Raw genomic sequence first — 12678 nt, forward strand, 5'->3', positions numbered from 1 at the left:
AGTTCAGTAGATTGTCGGTGCATTGTCAGAAACAGATCTGTAGATTGTTCGGTGCATTGTCAGAAACAGTTCAGATCAGTAGATTGTCGGTGCATTGTCAGAAACAGTTCAGTAGATTGTCAGTGCATTGTCAGAAACAGTTCAGTAGATTGTCGGTGCATTGTCAGAAACAGTTCAGATCAGTAGATTGTCGGTGCATTGTCAGAAACAGTTCAGTAGATTGTCGGTGCATTGTCAGAAACAGTTCAGTAGATTGTCGGTGCATTGTCAGAAACAGTTCAGATCAGTAGATTGTCGGTGCATTGTCAGAAACAGTTCAGTTCAGTAGATTGTCGGTGCATTGTCAGAAACAGTTCAGTAGATTGTCGGTGCATTGTCAGAAACAGTTCAGTAGATTGTCGGTGCATTGTCAGAAACAGTTCAGATCAGTAGATTGTCGGTGCATTGTCAGAAACAGTTCAGATCAGTAGATTGTCGGTGCATTGTCAGAAACAGTTCAGTAGATTGTCGGTGCATTGTCAGAAACAGTTCAGTAGATTGTCATTGCATTGTCAGAAACAGTTCAGTAGATTGTCAGTGCATTGTCAGAAACAGTTCAGTAGATTGTCAGTGCATTGTCAGAAACAGTTCAGTAGATTGTCGGTGCATTGTCAGAAACAGTTCAGTTCAGTAGATTGTCGGTGCATTGTCAGAAACAGTTCAGTAGATTGTCAGTGCATTGTCAGAAACCGTTCATTAGATTGTCAGTGCATTGTCAGAAACAGTTCAGTAGATTGTCGGTGCATTGTCAGAAACAGATCAGTAGATTGTCGGTGCATTGTCAGAAACAGTTCAGATCAGTAGATTGTCGGTGCATTGTCATAAACAGTTCAGTAGATTGTCGGTGCATTGTCAGAAACAGTTCAGATCAGTAGATTGTCGGTGCATTGTCAGAAACAGTTCAGATCAGTAGATTGTCGGTGCATTGTCAGAAACAGTTCAGTTCAGTAGATTGTCGGTGCATTGTCAGAAACAGTTCAGTAGATTGTCGGTGCATTGTCAGAAACAGTTCAGTAGATTGTCGGTGCATTGTCAGAAACAGTTCAGATCAGTAGATTGTCGGTGCATTGTCAGAAACAGTTCAGATCAGTAGATTGTCGGTGCATTGTCAGAAACAGTTCAGTAGATTGTCGGTGCATTGTCAGAAACAGTTCAGTAGATTGTCGGTGCATTGTCAGAAACAGTTCAGTAGATTGTCGGTGCATTGTCAGAAACAGTTCAGTAGATTGTCAGTGCATTGTCAGAAACAGTTCAGTAGATTGTCGGTGCATTGTCAGAAACAGTTCAGTAGATTGTCAGTGCATTGTCAGAAACAGTTCATTAGATTGACAGTGCATTGTCAGAAACAGTTCAGTAGATTGTCGGTGCATTGTCAGAAACAGATCAGTAGATTGTTCGGTGCATTGTCAGAAACAGTTCAGATCAGTAGATTGTCGGTGCATTGTCAGAAACAGTTCAGTAGATTGTCAGTGCAATGTCAGAAACAGTTCAGTAGATTGTCGGTGCATTGTCAGAAACAGTTCAGTAGATTGTCGGTGTATTGTCAGAAACAGTTCAGTAGATTGTCGGTGCATTGTCAGAAACAGTTCAGATCAGTAGATTGTCGGTGCATTGTCAGAAACAGTTCAGTAGATTGTCAGTGCATTGTCAGAAACAGTTCAGTAGATTGTCGGTGCATTGTCAGAAACAGTTCAGTAGATTGTCAGTGCATTGTCAGAAACAGTTCATTAGATTGACAGTGCATTGTCAGAAACAGTTCAGTAGATTGTCGGTGCATTGTCAGAAACAGATCAGTAGATTGTTCGGTGCATTGTCAGAAACAGTTCAGATCAGTAGATTGTCGGTGCATTGTCAGAAACAGTTCAGTAGATTGTCAGTGCATTGTCAGAAACAGTTCAGTAGATTGTCTGTGCATTGTCAGAAACAGTTCAGTAGATTGTCGGTGCATTGTCAGAAACAGTTCAGTAGATTGTCGGTGCATTGTCAGAAACAGTTCAGATCAGTAGATTGTCGGTGCATTGTCAGAAACAGTTCAGTAGATTGTCAGTGCATTGTCAGAAACAGTTCAGTAGATTGTCGGTGCATTGTCAGAAACAGTTCAGTAGATTGTCAGTGCATTGTCAGAAACAGTTCATTAGATTGACATTGCATTGTCAGAAACAGTTCAGTAGATTGTCGGTGCATTGTCAGAAACAGATCAGTAGATTGTTCGGTGCATTGTCAGAAACAGTTCAGTTCAGTAGATTGTCGGTGCATTGTCAGAAACAGTTCAGTAGATTGTCAGTGCATTGTCAGAAACAGTTCAGTAGATTGTCGGTGCATTGTCAGAAACAGTTAAGTAGATTGTCGGTGCATTGTCAGAAACAGTTCAGTAGATTGTCGGTGCATTGTCAGAAACAGTTCAGTCACTGTCGGTGAGAAAGGGGGGCGGGGCATTTGCCAAGGTGTTATTTATATGTTAGTTCTATTCAGATTCCAACATTGCAACGGAAAAAGAACATGCATTTTCAGTAAAAAAAAAAGATCAGGAAAGTGTGAAGAGTTGGACATGGCACTACAGTTCTCAGTTGATGCCTCCTCCTGTTGCGCGAGCAACCATGGGGAAAAGGAATGACAAAAACCCTATTTGGCATGGAGACCCGAAGCGTTTCAGCGTTTGTTAAGGACACTTTCCACGCTGTGTAGGCACGCAAGTACACATGTCACAAATCCTCAGTGTTAATTTATACGTTTGCAGAGAGAGAGAGAGAGAGAGAGATAGAGAGAGAGAGAGAAAGAAAGTGTTTATTTAGGTTGGTCTTGTTCAGACACACTATATGGGCCTTTGGAAGTCATATAGTTCCAGCAGATGGTTGTCTGTCTGTGGGGTGGGGTGGACTGGTGCTGGTGGGTGGAGGGTCGTTTGAAGGATCCGTTTAGGCTAGATCTGAGTGTCAGGGTCGGTGTGTGTGTGTGTGTGTGTGTGTGTGTGTGTGTGTGTGTGTGTGTGTGTGTGTGTGTGTGTGTGTGTGTGTGTGTGTGTGTGTGTGTGTGTGTGTGTGTGTGTGTGTGTGTGTGTGTGTGTGTGTGTGTGTGTGTGTGTGTGTGTGCGTGCATGCATACACTAGATGTGTGCAAGGCAGCATGTCTAGCGGCAAATGTCAGTGCGTTCACGTCTGCCTCTATAACAATACCCTGACGCGCTCATGTTGAAATAAAAGTTAATTTCCTTCTTCTTACCTTCTGGTTTTATTTGGTTGCTTCTTACCACCCATTCTGGGCGGGAACCCCTTTTGGTGTTTTACCCCCTCAGGCCGGGAACCCCTTTTTTGGGGTTCTGTACAGTATGTACACTGTACATACTGTACAGAACCCCAAAAAAGGGAATACTGTACATTGTACAATATACAGTATTCAAAAATGTTTAAAAAAATTATGCTGCTGCCTGCTACTGTATCAACATTTGAAGTTTTTCAGAAAACTTAGGTCAGGATTTAGAGGTGTTTTTATAATCGGCCTCAAGCCTAAATGGGTTAAATGACAATTACTTAATTGTACGAGAAATAGCGAAAATAGCTGATGTGATCACCTCTAATGACAAATAATAATAATAATAATAATAAACTTTATTTATGGGGAAAGACGACATTGACTGGTTTTGGTTCCATTCATGAACGACTTGCTTGTCAACACCAGAGGGAGTTCAGTTCAGTGCAACCCAGATTCGGCTCAAACAAGGTTTTAAATTAATTTCGCAGTCATTAAGATATGTGAATCCCTTGACTCCTTCAAAACCGCTCTCAAAGGGCAACTATATGCAGACAGCTGCAATTCGACACTGGCCCCTGTAAATAAAGTCTGAGTCTAGCCTTAACCTATGCTCTTGAGTCTTAACCCATTTAGACCTGAGAAAAGATTCTACAAATGCCTTCTAAATCCTGACAGTTTTCTGAAAAACTCATGTTTCTATGTCAGTGGTGCTCAAACATTTTCATGTCAAGGACCCCCAAAAATATATAATTGGCTGCTGACCCTCATCTGAAAATTTGCAACACGTTTTCACGATTTTTCAAAAACAGCAGACCTACAAGCTCGTAGCGCGGTAGGAGCTTGTAGATCTGCTATTTTTCAATAGCTAAAGTATAACATATGGTCTGTCTTACTTGACCTTTGCAGGAAGCCCCCCTCTCTCTCTCTCTCTCTCTCTCTCTCTCTCGTCTATATTTTATAGTGCCATATTGTTGACAGTGGCACAGGGTCTTCACCAGCCTTCTGTCTGCAACCAAGGGCTTTTCACACACAGACCGTGACCTTTTCCTCTGTGAGGCTAAAGGTTTGGAATATAATTCTTCCTCTGTGAGGCTAAAGGTCCATGTAGGGAAAACGTGTATTTTCAGAAACTGTCAGGAAAGCACGAAGAGCTGGAATGGCACACCCTGTACCTCCACTTGATTCACATGTTTAGATCCTTTTACTCTCGTAATTTTACTCAAGAGTTAGATTATTGTTAAAACATATATCTGGATTTGCCTGCATGGAATTGTGGACAAAATCTTATCCAACAAGACATTCTAAATCTTGGGTCTTGTTGATCTTGTTGAAACCCACTGCGCCACAGAGGCAGAGAGGGTTAATAATAATAATAAGTGGTCCTATAGCATCGTGCCAGCGCTCAGACAGTCCTCAGGGAAATGCATAGCAGTGTCTGAGTGGCTCTGAGAGCCTGTTGGAGTCACCGCTCACAGTCACCTTAATGTTAAATGATCTCTGTCGCACGCACGCACGCACAGACGGACACGCATGCACACAGAGTCACAGGCAGGCAGGCAGGCACGCACGCACGCATGCACACACACAGAGTCGCAGGCAGGCCCACACATCATTCCAGCACGCGGATTACTCACAACAAGCCTGCATGTGAAACACGAATGAGTCACCATACAACATCTAATAAATCACAATGAAACATGAAGAATCAAGAGTTTTGAGAAGAGAAGTGCATAGCTGGGCTTATGAAGGAATCCGCTGAGAATAATAATAATAATAAATGTAGCTGCAAGCAGCGATAAAGTGGGACCAATAAATAAGACAATGCACAATCAGAACAATATTCACAAATAATCACGGGCTGAGTGGTCGGTACCCGGATTTGAACCAGTGACCCTGTTCTCCAAAGGTGAGCAGTGTCTGAGTGGCTCTGAAAGCCTGTTGGAGTCACCGCTCACAGTCACCTTAATGTTAACCAACTGAGCAGACACAGTCAGTTGACTCATTCTACAAAGTTCAATCAATTCATTCAATATTTTCGGTAACAACTGTCCTGGTTTTGGGGATGTATTTATCCATTACTACAGTGGGTTTTCATGTACAAACATGTGTTTTCATGCCAAATAGCTTTCAGTGCTATTTGGCATGACCCTCTACTATACTGTAAAGTGTATGACGCTTTTCATTGGCTCATAAAAACTTCATATCTTCACTTAAAAAATATGTTAGTTCATGTGTAGAAGTTTTCGTGCATTTTGATCAAAGATCCTGGGAGGAGATACATTTTAAATGTTTTTCATATAATTCAAAATGGCAGGTTATCTAAAGGTAAGAGGTCAAAAGTCAGAACACGAAAATTGTTCGGCATAAGGAGTGTCAAAGTTAACATTTTCAATTGAGCGCTATAACGCGAAGAAGAAGAAAAGGAAGAAGAAGAACAAAAACATTAAGTGACCAAAGTCACTTCGTGACTGGGTTGGAAGATTGCGTGGAAATGCAACTCAATAATAACATGACGTGTTGGCTACTCATTGGCTACTGGAGATGCGGCGATGACATGGATGACCAAGCAAATTCTCGAGTTCTAGTTCAGAGGAAAAAAAAGCAATTCTCGGGTATGGCATGGAAAGGAGAGGAGTGGCATTTGCATTTCTTTCACCATTAGTAAACGCTGCATTCATGTCTGGAAAGGGCAGTTGTTTGACAGGCGCACGCACGCACACACGCAACCTGCCAAGTGACCTGAGCTGGTTTGACATGCACGTTGACGCGACTCGTGCGACTGAGGATACAACTTCTCTCTGTGGAATTAGTAAACAGCGGAAAACCGGAAATTAGGCTCCCCTATAGGCCGGCTCATAATAACGGTATTCCAGCACTCTACCAATCCCAACGCACCTGTCATTTGTGTTTCCCCATACGACGTTGACGGTTCTCAAAGGTTTTCATAATGTTCAGTTCAGCACTCATTTGTTGTGTGTGTGTGTGTGTGTGTGCGTGTGCGTGTGCGTGTGCGTGTGCGTGTCAGGCCCACGGTGCAGCAGAGTTCCTGCCAGAGTTCGCCCTCTCCCCTCAGGGAACCTTCCTGGAGGAAACCACCTACCCATATGACGACCAGGTCAGTGCACACACACACACACACACACACACACACACACACATGCACACGCATGCACCTGGAAGGGGGGGCGCTGCAAAGCCACACAGATTGATTAGCAGGTGAAGTGGTCTCATCGCTAGATGAGAGAGAGAGACAGAGAGAGACAGAGAGAGAGAGAGAGGGCCGTGCCGTTTCAAATTAAGCTACAATGACATTAGCATGAACTTGGCAGCTGGGTGGTTGGTTTTGGGTGGGTGCTGATGAGCTACATTTCTACATTATTTCTCTTCAGCGAACCCAGACATTCATGCTAGAAATAATTTGGTGCTTTAGGTCCTTTCAGAGGGGCAGTGTGTGACGCAGTCGTCGCCTGGATCAACGACAGCTCTGCTCATGAGGGGCGCGACAATCCAGATCTAGTCAGCCACGGGGCGTGTGCATGAAACGAGCACGCCCGCAACAATTTCACGGGACACACGTCAAAAACAAAAACAAACGCAGGCCTCTCATTACTATGGGATTACTATGTGCGTTAATTTAATCACTGCCCATCAGAAAGTACCTACAGTATATCTATGTAGGCCTACAGTAGAGCGAGGAGCACATGGAAACAAGGTAGATCATCTCTGTCTGTCTGTCTGTTGTTCCCTCAGAGCATCTCTGGTCTGTTGTTCCCTCAGAGCATCTCTGTCTGTCTGTTGTTCCCTCAGAGCATCTCTGTCTGTCTGTTGTTCCCTCAGAGCATCTCTGTCTGTCTGTTGTTCCCTCAGAGGATCTCTGGTCTGTTGTTCCCTCAGAGCATCTCTGGTCTGTTGTTCCCTCAGAGCCTTGTTTGTGTTCAATGAGGACGATCAAGCAATGTGCAGCTATACCCATTTGTACAAATGTTTAAAACAATCCACATTGCTGCTAAAGCTTCGCTGCATGTTTTAGCACCGCCGATGTGCAATTAGTGGATATTGAACTTTTGTACGCACCCACCCACCCGCCCACATAAACGCACGCACGCACACTCACACTCAATGCCCCCATTCTTCTTGTGTGCAACTTCTGTAATATGGAACACACCCACCCACTCGTTTTGATTGAATAAAACAGCGGTGTGGTAACGCGATCCATCTGGCACAGGAGGAGAGCGGTTAATAAGGAGATCTCAGCCCGCTCTGCGTTGGACTCCCGCTCGTCCACGTGTATGTATGCCGTAGTAAATCAGGTTAGAACAACTCCTCAACGGAAACACAGAGACCTTTGTTTTGGATCACGGAGTGGACTTGGATGCGTCGTCATTATACAGAATGCTCTGGTTCTTCTGGCCCGCTCGGTGTAATATACGGAATGCTCTGGTTCTTCTGGCCGATGTGGAGCGCTGTCAGAACGGAGCGTAGTGCCAGACTGCCGCTCCAGTCCGGTCCAGTCTCCGTTGCATCCGTCAACTAAAACTAAGACCAAAAATGTCCGTCGACTACCTTTTTTCCACTGACTAAAACTAAATGGAACCTAAATGAAAACTAAGCTACGATGACTAAAACTAACACTAAATATACTGACAATTTTGTCAACACATTCAAACTAGACTAAAATGTTAGTAAGGGACTATAGTGGACAAGAGATCCAGCGTAAGTCATTTTACACTAGGTTGCATGCTGAAAATAGCCGATCTGCAAGCTTGTGAGCTTGTAGATCTGCTATTTTCGTGTAAAATACTTTTGTGTAAAATTACGCATTACGTAATACGACGGCATCAAGGCCCGCCAAAACGCATTTTAGTCGACTAAATCATCTGTAGATTTAGTCGACTAACATCTTATAATATTTAGTTGACTAAAAGTAGACTAACACTAGAACATTCCGGCTGACTAAAATGTAAGGTATTTTGCTTCGTTATTGTGGCCTCTTTATAGATTGGTGGTTCTCAAACCTATTCATGTCAAGGACCCCCAAATGGACATTTATCAGCCCGCGGACCCCCATGAGAAAAGATTTTTATGGCTCTAGGTAGCAGTGACTCTCAATCATTTGGATTTTAAGGACCCCCAGTTTGGCATGCATAAGGCTACGGACCCCCATTTAATGCCATTTCTATATCTCTGGGACCCCCAATTTGTATTGTAAAATTAATGTTAATTTATCTCAGAGCGTAAAAATGGAACCAAATGGACCCGTCAGGTGTAGGATGAATGTAGTTGTTGAGCGGCAGGAATGTGTGGGGCGTGCGTTCAGCGTTGTTTTCGTCGACTAAAAATAAGACGAGAAATGTTCATCGACTACCCTTTTCCACTGACAAAACTAAATCAAAACGACATGAAAACTAAGCTAAATGTATTGGCAATTTCGGCAACAGATTAGACCACTAGACTATTTATGTAGACTAGACTAAAAATGTTATGAAGGGACTAGTGGACAAGAGATCCAGTATACTGCAAGTCATTTACACTTGGTTGCATGCTGAAAATAGCAGATCTACAAGCTCACAACGCGTCGCGCTGCGACGTGTTGTTAACTCACAGTTAACAGTAAACAGTCTTTGTAATGAGTTGTGCTGGAAATGTACTGTAATTCTGCAAACTGTTATAAAAAATAAATATTTCAATCAATAAATCAATCAGTCCTCTTCGGGTCAAAAAAAAGCGTCATGGAAAATATGAAAGAAAAATATTTAAGTAGTGAAAATAGCTGATTTACAAGCTCACAATGTGGCATGAAGCGACACGTTGTGAGCTTTTAGATCTTGCTATTTTCACTATGTTTGGGTCTCGGGGGCGAATATATCATTTCTGTTTTAAAGTTTGGGAACCACCACTGCCTGCCATGGACTGTGCGAGCGTTGCGTGCATGGCTGTGATGTGATGTGAATGTTCCTGGAACCTTTCATCCCCGTTAAGAGTTTGTTTCTGGCGAAGCGAGCTCCCGTGGACGGAGCGATCGGTATATTGTGAAAATGGAGCCAGTTTGTATCGTAGCCTATACAAAACACAAAGTCGAATCCCACTGTCTTCCCTTTGCAGCTGGAGCTCACTTGGTTAGAGAGAGAGAGAGTCTCTGGACTGGTTGTTCATTTGATATCTCAGGCTATGACTGACTGACTGCAGGCCTTGGATCACTTTGAGCCTTTGAGGTCATCGTTGCACAAATGAGAGACATCAAGGCATACCAAGTCAATTACCCTGTTAGCTGCTGGGATTAACTCATTGGCTCTAGAATTTATAACGCATCAAATTGTCAGGCTCCTTTTTTTCATAGCATATATAGCTATATAGTATTGTGTAGCGTATAGGAACGACATTCTTTCTTTCTTTGTACTTTTATTTTTTTTATATTCCACGATTTCTGTAACCCATTTTTTTCAGTGTCAATTTGCTGTAATGTAATCCTGGGACGCTATACACACACGTGGTGTCGCGGGATTAGGGCCGGATCTACCATTATGGGCACTTTGGGCACGTGCCCAGGGGCCCTTGGACACCAGGGGCCCTTGGACACCAGGGGCCCCTAATTCCCTGCTAATCCGAATGAAATAAATGGTGTCTAAAAAGATTAGTGTTTTATTGTTGGTGAGAAGGCATCTGAAAAGTGCAATCGTGTGTAAAGCAGCTGCCTCGCTGTCACTCTGGGGCGGGGTAGGAGACCAGTAATAGGCCAATATAACGGCATAAAACCTCCACAAAACGGCCCAAAACAGCCATTTTGCGTGCATGTGAAGGGGGGCCCTTCGAGCTTCAGTGCCCAGGGGCCGTCAGAGGTGTTAATCCGGCCCTGCGCGGGAACCCCCGAAACCAATGGTGACCCACAGGTTAGCGAATAGTGCCATTAGGTAAAAACACACCATTGGCAGATCAATGAGTTAAGTTACAAGACGTTGCTGGCCTGGCCTGGAATCGTACCTGGGACAACTCTGGCTCCCCAGGCGGGCTCACTAACCACTCAGTTATGCAGTGTTGTTTTTGGCAGCACATTTTTTATTTTAGTTTTAGTCGTAGTCTCTTGAATAGTTTTAAATTAGTTTTAGTCACATTTTAGTCACCTGGAATGTTTTAGTGTTAGTTTAGTTTTAGACAACTAAAACTACAGTTGATTTAGTGGAACAAAATGTATTTTGGCGGGCCAAAAATTGCCGATCTACAAGCCCACAAACAACACGTTGCGTGTGACGCTCTGAAAGATAAATACATATTCAAAGATTTGCGCCGCATTTTCACGATTTTTTGCTTGTAGATCTGCTATTTTTCAATAGCTAACTTATAACATAATGCTTGAAACACCAAAAGGGGATCCTTCCCAGATCGGGTTAAAGAGCCAGCAGAAGGATCCATATAGGCTACTGTAGCTCCGAACAGACAATATAATATATAACGGCCATGTCAGGAACACTTACAATAATCGAGCACGGCAAGGAAAAAAAGGATATGAGATATGAGAGTGCACGCACGCACCAATACAGACAAAAGTTAGGCCTATATACTTCTTCTGTGGGAGTGGAGACTAATAGTTGTGACTAATAATACTTCCTCCCCAAGGCCTCGATAGGAGCCTCTTTCTGCTCGCTTCAGACAGGCATAAATCAACCACCAGACATGATATATATGTGGGTTTCATTTTGTTCATTTCCACCGGCCCATTATGCTAAACTATATATCCTTACGTGTGAAGGTTTCAATGTACAAATATTTTGTTTGTGTTTGTGTGTGTGTGCGTGTGCGTGTGTGTGTGTGCGTGTGTGTGTGTGTGTGTGTGTGTGTTCCAATACATGTACTTTATATATACTCTAAATTATGTTTTCCTATATCATTTTCTTCTAGTGTTTGAAATTATATTTGTGTTTAGCCTTTGGTAAACTTGTTGTTTTGCCATCAATTGGGTAAACATATGTGACAGTTTCTGACCGAGGCTAAGTCATTGAATTTATTTTTACTTTTCTTTGTTTCATTTCATATGAAAGCAGGGAATCATAGTTTCAAATTGACATATTGGTTGTTCAGTTTGAGCCACCAGTTTTGGAGATGTGGCTTATAGAGTAATGTCTTGAAAATGGCGAGTTGAGAAAACAGGCCTGAAAGGTTCACTTCTGTGGTCTCTAACATTACACCTAGCTACATGTTAAGCATTTATTTCATATTTACATGTCGATTTCAGCTCTGACATTTATTTCAGACATGTGAAGAGTCTATTAACTTGTATTAATTTTGGATAAAAAAAAAAAGGTCTTGCTGCCATGACTATCTCTCTCTATCAAAAAGAGGCACATATACACAAAGGTGATGATTGATTTAATACTTTATTAGACCGAAATGCAAACAGCACAGTACAGTCATACACTTGTTCTAAAAGGGGTTTGAATCCCTGATCAAAGTGCCTTCTGCGGAGAGCAGGCAGACGAGCGGTAGCATTAGCCACGGTATGCACAGAATGCAGGAGCGTTGTCCAGGTGGAGTGCATGGGGAACGTTATTAGCGCTGCACTGCGTCGTGCGCTCGTAAAATCCTTCCCCTTGTTACGGAGGTACTCAGCCAGGCTGACGGGAAACAATCACACTGTGCTGTGCACGAGAAGCAGTGCCTCCTCCTCAGTTGGCCTGGAAGAGCAGCCAACAGAAACAACAGAAAGTGCTAGAACAGTGCCCATTGGGCAGCGGTGAATGATTGGAAATGCATCGCACATCCAGTCAGGCAATGGTACACACAGGCTCTCACAGTTATGCAGTGATTTGTTTTATGCAGAATTATGTGTGTGTCTGTATTCCTTGTCTGGCCATGCAGGGTCTCACTGGAAACTGGCGGTGGCACACGCAGCATTGTGATGTCAGAACAACATTTTGATGTCAGAACAGGCCAGCTCCATACTGTATATGGAGATCTATATCAGGTGTGATCAATTGGCTAATTTGGGCCCTACTGTCCAGAGCCTGGGGTGGAGGCTTTTGTCCTGGTTCTGGGCAACCGGATATGCGACGGACTCTACACCGGGTACTGCACTCCCTGTGGTGGTGTGGGAACGTGTGTGTCGAATTTGAAGTCGGCGGGGCGAACGGTTCTCGAGTCACATGGATTACAGATGTACAGATGTACGTACACACAGAGACCTTTGTTGCAATTATAGTGATTAAGATATAGTTTCTGACCACAACGGAGGCCCGCTGTCTCAAGCGAACTGGAGCCACGTACGTGCCACGCCACCGAGCGACTTACCATGCCGAACGTTGCGAAGTTCGATTGAGACGCTGTCACTGTCCGAGATAGTCACAGAATAGTAACTAATGTCCTGGCCAGAGTGTTTTCCTCCCAACTGCCACTCAAAGT

The 12678-nt window shown here is 43.4% G+C and overlaps 1 protein-coding gene across 6 annotated transcripts in view; it reads left to right on the top strand.

Annotated features, from left to right (window-relative positions):
- Positions 1 to 12678, top strand: part of adamtsl3 (ADAMTS-like 3) — a 189339-nt gene that overhangs the window by 24214 nt on the left and 152447 nt on the right. For all 6 annotated transcript variants that reach the window (XM_083759131.1, XM_083759134.1, XM_083759129.1 and 3 more), the window contains exon 3: positions 6314 to 6403. In XM_083759131.1, coding sequence (XP_083615257.1) covers positions 6314 to 6403 — 90 coding nt within the window. The remainder of the gene's footprint in view (positions 1 to 6313; positions 6404 to 12678) is intronic.

The sequence above is a fragment of the Protomyctophum parallelum genome (genome assembly GCF_964188405.1).
Source record: "Protomyctophum parallelum genome assembly, chromosome: 2".
In the NCBI taxonomy this organism is placed as follows: domain Eukaryota; kingdom Metazoa; phylum Chordata; class Actinopteri; order Myctophiformes; family Myctophidae; genus Protomyctophum; species Protomyctophum parallelum.